General features: G+C 41.1%; 1 protein-coding gene across 1 annotated transcript; it reads right to left on the bottom strand.

Moving 5' to 3' along the window:
- Window positions 1-298: 298 nt before the first annotated feature.
- On the bottom strand, window positions 299-6,945 carry dhrs4 (dehydrogenase/reductase (SDR family) member 4). Its single transcript, XM_080547574.1, has 9 exons — window positions 6,534-6,945; window positions 5,822-5,937; window positions 5,272-5,449; window positions 4,297-4,398; window positions 3,126-3,196; window positions 2,894-2,945; window positions 2,318-2,452; window positions 1,674-1,729; window positions 299-1,027 (listed from the first exon to the last, which is right to left on the bottom strand). The coding sequence occupies exons 2-9, from the start codon at window positions 5,932-5,934 to the stop codon at window positions 913-915; spliced, it is 822 nt and encodes a 273-aa protein (XP_080403700.1). The 5' UTR covers window positions 5,935-5,937; window positions 6,534-6,945; the 3' UTR covers window positions 299-912.
- Between the last annotated feature and the right edge of the window lie 113 nt (window positions 6,946-7,058).

The raw sequence follows: 7,058 nt of genomic DNA, 5'->3' as shown, positions 1-7,058 counted from the left end.
TCTTACCATCCAGGGGGGTGTTCCATCGACGTTGCTAAAGGAAAAAAACAGATTTATTTCTGATAAGTTACGCAAAACGTATCAAAATAATCCTGGATTTTCCTTTAGCTACGTTGATGGAACACCCCCCTGGTCTATTGAATAGAATGGAAACAGTTCTTACTGTTGCCATGTAAACCCATTTGGAAGGGCTGGAGCCAAACATGTCAGTACAGTCCACTCGTTAGAGAAGCAATCCACTAGTCACATGCTGTAAAGGTGCTGTTTATTATTTATTTATTTTGTTTGTTTATTATTATTATTTATTATTATTTATTTTGAATCCTGAACAGAATAAAGTCTTCATTTTTTTCTGAATCTATTGATTTGTGGCATTTCAATGTGTCATTTTTGAATAGTGCATATTTTCTAATAACATTTATTATCTTACCATCTTGGGTCTATAATACACAAATGAAACCACAGTAATAAATCAGAGATGGTTTCAAGACAGGCTTCCTCTTCGTTTAATCATCAGATTAAGAAGGTTAAGAATGTTCCCAAGGAGGCAATCTCTCATTTCATTGTCCACTGACTCTCACAGTCCATGTCTTACTTTCTCTTAAAAACAGTATATTCTTTGAAATGGACTGACTTAAATGGTAAATGGACTGACTTATATAGCGCCTTTATCCAAAGCGCTTTACAACGGCCTCTCATTCACCCATTCACTCACACATTCACACACCAGTGGCGGCAAGCTGCCATGCAAGGCGCCGGCCCGCTCACTGGGAGCAATTTGGGGTTCAGTGTCTTGCCCAAGGACACTTTGACATGTGGCCAGCCGGGGCTCGAACCGCCGATCTGCCAACCTTGCGATCGTTAGACGGCGGCTCTACCTCCTGAGCCACAGCCGCCCCCAGTGACTGAGTCTCACAGTCTACAGTTCATCCCTCCGGTCACCGTGATGGTTTCCCCAGTGATGTAGGAGGCTTCAGGTGAGCAGAGGAAGGCGATCACTCCACCAATCTCCTCAGGCTCCCCGATCCTGTCAGAATTATACAAAACTAAAATTCTTACTCGAGACACGAGCAACACTGCAGACCATCGTACCACACCAGTGTTAATTTTGGCAGGCTTTTTAGTCACTTAGTCTTTGGTGTTTAGATGAAGATGCACACCAGTTCTAGTCACACCAAGTCACCTCCATTTCTCGTTAGTTCCAGTCCAGTTACAGTTGATGAAAACTGAAAACATTCCAGTGCAGTTTCAGTCCACAAAAACCCCAAAACATTTTAGTCTAGCCGTAGTCAGCGACGAAAACTTGACTAAAAATGTTTTGGGAGTTTTTGTGGACTGAAACTGCACTGGAATGTTTTCATCAACTGGAACTGGACTGGAACTAAGAGAAATGGAGGTGACTTGGTGTGACTAGAACTGGTGTGCATCTTCATCTAAACACCAAAGACTAAGTGACTAAAAAGCCTGACAAAATTAACATTGTACCACACGCACAGTAAACCATCGACACAATGATGTCACTTACATGCTGTAGTTCTAACATATCTGTCAATCTAGAGATGAGATATTTTTGCAGACACTATTACTACAACAATACATTTGGTTAAATTCAAAATGACAGATTAGCTGTCTCAGTGAAACGCTTGTATGAAAAGACATTGAGTGAGCAGAACCTTTTAATGCAAAGCTGCTTCTTGAACTCGTCAGCGATGTCTTCATTCTGCCACAACTGAGAAAAAGAGCACAGCAACAATAGTCCACATGATTAAAATCACACTCAATTAAAAACCTGCGGGGAGGAAAATCAGAGGTGACAATCAGCAATAACAAAGCAAAACCCTAAATGTATGTTGAGTATGGAGGTCATTTGTACGGAGCCCCCCTGGGGTCACATGGTAGAAAACAATTATTTGATGTGTGAATTCGTTCCCTCGATTTAGTAAATCTGTTCCCTCGGTTTAGTAATTCGTTAGGGTTAGGGTTAGGCCTTACGAGCAGGAACGATCGCAAGGGTTAGGGTTAGGGTTAGAATCCTTGCGATCGTTCTGGCTCGTAGGGCCCAACCCTAACGAATTACTAAACCGAGGGAACGGATTCACACATAAAATATTTTTTTTCTACCATGTGACCCCAGGGGGGCTCCGTACATTCGAGCCAAAGGCTGGATAAAAATGACGTGATTGTGAACCTACAGGAAAGACAGAGTGTAAAGGGCAAATGTGAGGAGAACACAGAACTGATGAGATAAGAGAAAGAGAAAAATGAAGGATAAAGTCTGTCAATAGTGTGTGTGTGTGTGTGGGGGGGGTGTCCTTACAGCTTGGCTGAAGCCGGTCTTGATGACGCCAGGAGCCACACAGTTGACGCGAATGTTGCTTTGTGCAAGCTCTGGGGCCAGGGCTTTGGTCAGTCCCAACAAGGCCGTCTTGCTCACACTGTACGGGCCTAGAGCCTAGGGGTCCAAAGAGAGGATCTCTGTAACAATGCACATCGTGAGATTAGAATGATAAGGTTCTATCTCCGTTTAGAATGATAAGGTTCTATCTCCGTTTAGAATGATAAGGTTCTATCTCCGTTTAGAATGATAATATTCTATCTCCGTTTAGGGCAGTTCAGAGATATTGAGCGTCAAAGTTTTTACATTCCATTATGTTTTGTGAGATGGAACCTTTGTATTTTATGAATTACTAACTCAAAAATGTCAACATTTTAAAAATAACACCACACAGGCATTAATAAACACCTAATGGATCAGATTATGTAAAAAACTCAATTTTGACAAAAATTTAGATAGAACCTTATAATTCTAACGTCACGACATTAAAGCACATACTTTACACATCAGCAATCATAAAGAGGGAAGGTTGGCAACCCTCCCTACCCCACCACTCACCGGCATAGGCTGGTACCCTGCCACAGAGGACACGAACACTAAGCTCCCACCCCTGGAAACAAAACAAACATGTCCGTCATGGAACAGTGACATTTTAAACAAGTTAGTAAAGTTACTAAACCTGGCATCTGAAATAAAGCCTAATGTTTATAGGTAAAACACCCAACTACTACACCATTTGTTATCTGATTCTCTCCATTCAGAATGTCCCCGAACCCGCTCACACACTTACCCCCTCTTCTCCATGTGAGGTACCACAAGTTTGGTTAGGAGGAAGGCTGATTTGACATTCACATCCAGGATCTGAGTGGGGTTGAAATCCCCATTAGTGACATGATGTGGACAAGAAGCTCAGTAGCAAGACATTGAATTGGAAAAATACATTATCCATGACAAACCAATAACAGAAACGTCATAATAACTTGCTGTAGAATAACTCTGGTTATTGGGAAAAAATACTTTAGTAAACTATTACACAGTGAATCAACAACCAGCAGCAGAACTTTGGATGGTACAGTACAACACAATCACACATGGTGCAATGTGTCTCCATGTGTTGCCTGTGGAAGAGCCGTTGTGAAAGTCCAGCTGCTGTAGATTCTCTGTACAGTATTCGGTTGTTAAGTCTGACGTCAAACGTGACGTTTAGCAATTTCCGGGTCCAAACCAGAAATTCCCTCCACCAGAGTACCAGTGTACTACAGCGGTAGAATCACAGTTCAATCGTTTTTTAGAATGGGATCTATTCATACAACAAGGGACACAGCAGCACTTTCCCGTTTTCCCCATATTTGTCAGGGTCTTTGAGCCTCGGAAAAGCGCTATATAAATATAATGAATTATTATTATTACTGAGGCATTTCGAAGACAGCGCCTCAGCCAACTTTGGACCCGGAAACACGTCACGACTTAACAAGCGACAGTTCAGTGAAGTCGTTTTTCAGTACACATGCTGGCTTTCTTTGACTCTTCTGGATTGTCTTAAGTATTTTCTTCCACTGTGTTTCCCTACATTTAAAATGAGCATTTACTACTAGCAAAGACATTAAAACAATATTTATGCCTGAAGGTTTCAATCAATGGGACAACTCATCGTGAGCTTAGAATGATAAGGTTCTATCTCCGTTTAGAATTATAAGGTTCTATCTCCGTTTAGGGTAGTTCAGAGATATCGAGCGTCAAAGTTTTTACATTCCATTATGTTTTGTGAGATGGAACCTTTGTATTTTATGAATTACTAACTCAAAAATGTCAACATTTTAAAAATAACACCACACAGGCATTAATAAACACCTAATGGATCAGATTATGTAAAAAACTCAATTTTGACAAAAATGGAGATAGAACCTTATAATTCTAACGTCACGTCATGGGTCCAGCTTTCTTAGGTCACGTTTGTGCACCTTGTCCCAGACTGCCTCAGTTGACTCCATAATGTTCCCGAAGAAAGGGTTGACCGCTGCATTGGAAACCAGTATGTCCACACCACCACACTGATCCACTGCCTAAAGAAAACACAGAAGGATAGTGAAAGTGAGTTTGTGTTTGTGCATGGCGGCTCTGGGTACCCTCAGTGTGCTGCAGACATGGCTGTCTTGCTCACACTGTAAGGGGCGGCTGTGTCTCAGGAGTTAGAGCCGCCGTCTAATGATCGCAAGGTCGGCAGATCGGCGGTTCAAGCCCCGGCTGGCCACGTGTCGAGGTGTCCTTGGGCAAGACACTGAACCCCAAATTGCTCCCAATGAGTGGGCCGGCGCCTTGCATGGTAGCTTGCCGCCATTGGTGTGTGAATGTGTGTGTGAATGGGTGAATGAGAGGCCGTTGTAAAGCGATTTGGATAAAGGCCCTATATACTGTAAGTGCAGTCCATTTACCATTTACCATAGTTTGTGCATAGCTCTGGGTACCCTCAGTGTGCTGCAGACAGTAATGCACAAGCTTATGGCCAAGTGGACTATTGCTACGCACAGCAATCTTTAATGTGTATAATGTTCTTTTGTACTCCACAACAAATTGGCTATTCTTCAATTATCATGTATGTATGAGTATACGTATGTCCTGCTCTTCATTTGCTTGACAAGCAAATAAACAAGCGAATAAATATCCTAAAGCAACTGAAAGACAACATAGCATTTTGACTTGGTTCTGGACTTTTGCTGCACTTTTATGTCACATATGTCTGTCAATGTAAGGGGATTCTTTATCTTTACACACGAGCTCTGAAATGTTATTTTCACATTGTCCTTTTCAGCACCCTTCCTTCCAGCAGCTATGGTGGATGTTTAACCAGGCAGGCAGGCTAGCATAGAACAGGTTAGCTCAGCTCAGCTCGGTTTGGCCCTGTAGACAGTGTAAATTAGGGTTTTTGGAGTCTTTACCATGTTAACCAGTTTTTCTCTGTCTTCACTTTTCCCGACGTTACACGTCGTCCCAGTCACTTGTATGTTCTCACTCTGCAGCAACGCCACGGCCTTGTCAACGTTCTTCTGCTGTCGGCTGCTTACGACGACGTGAGCTCCTCTTAGGCCGAGGGCTTTGGCTGCGGCCAGACCAATCCTAAGAGAACATGGTTAGTAGAAGATAATGGCATTATATATATATATATACATATGTTACGGTACATGTGGGAATACGGTACATGTGGGAAAACTAGGGTTAGGGTTAGGTGCTAGGGTGACTTGGTACATGCTGGCATGTCTAACCCTAACCCTAATCCTAACCCTAACCCTACCCCTAACCATAGCACCCTAGCACCTAACCCTAACCCTAGTTTTCCCACATGTACCGTATTCCCACATGTACCGTAACATATGTATATATATGTATTACGGTATATATATATATATCATACATAGTATTGAGTGCATTCAAACTATTTTTTCTATAAGAAAATGTTGTACTGTAAACTCACACAACATCCTTCCTTACCCATCTGTGGAGGCGGTCACTATGGCTACCTTTCCAGCAAGACAACTTTGAGACATCTTTCTTTGACCAGAGACAGAATTGGTCAAAAGGCATCTACGGACACACCTCAACATTACCTGGGAAAACAAACAGCATTACAGAATTAAGAGCCACGGTGGCTATACACAATGAATGAATGAATGAATGAATGGATGGATGGATGAATGAATGGATGAAGGGATGAATGAATGAATGATATTTATTGTCATTGTAACAGGTACAACGAAATGTAAATGCAAAGCCTAGATGCTAACAATCAAAACACAGTCCTAAGAGAATAAAAAACAAGAATGAGACATAAATAGACATAAATAGGGGGATAAGTCAGTGATCGGTAGGAATCTGAGAATGTATCTATTATGTAAACTTATATACACTATGACCTATTCACAGGGGGGTATATTGACAGGGGGGGAGTTAGCATGTAAATGTTGAATACAACACTATCATTTAGTGGTATTGCTAACAGCATTAGGGCAAAATACTTGATGATCAGTTTTAAAAAGCAACTTCTATACGTGTGAGTCAGTGTGACCCTCTTGCAGAACCCAGCAGTTTAGTAACTCAAGTAACCGGCTATAATATTGCTCTTTTTCAGGTTACAGTATGTTTCTAACTTACATGCATGTAGTTTACTGTTATCTTCTAAAGAAAGAAAGAAAGTCGATCTTACCCTTGCTCAGTTCAATAACGTGCAAAGTGTGTTGTAGGTGTCTAGTAGTAATGCTCATATCACAGTCACCTTTTACCCAGTTAGGCTTGAGCAATAAACGATCTGCGTCTAATGATGATTGGCTAAAACAAAACCGGATAGTCAAAAACGTAGTACTAAATAATTAAGCGATTCGTGCACTCCAATGCATTATTACTACTAACTACTTAACGTGCAAAAACAATCTACAACAATCATGATAATTAATACTCTGATAGTTGTTATGATCAGAAATGACACATGGCTGTGGGTAGTGTGTTTCCTTCCGGTCATTGCTTACTGTTCGTGACGTCAGAATTATAAGGTTCTATCTCCATTTTTGTCAAAATTTAGTTTTTTACATAATCTGATCCATTAGGTGTTTATTAATGCCTGTGTGGTGTTATTTTTTAAAATGTTTACATTTTTGGGTTAGTAATTCATAAAATACAAAGGTTCCATCTCACAAAACATAATGGAATGTAAAAACTTTGACGCTCAATATCT

The sequence above is a fragment of the Nansenia antarctica genome (assembly GCF_963989245.1).
Source record: "Nansenia antarctica genome assembly, chromosome: 17".
In the NCBI taxonomy this organism is placed as follows: Eukaryota; Metazoa; Chordata; class Actinopteri; order Argentiniformes; family Microstomatidae; genus Nansenia; species Nansenia antarctica.
This window is presented reverse-complemented; position numbering and strand designations above follow the sequence as displayed.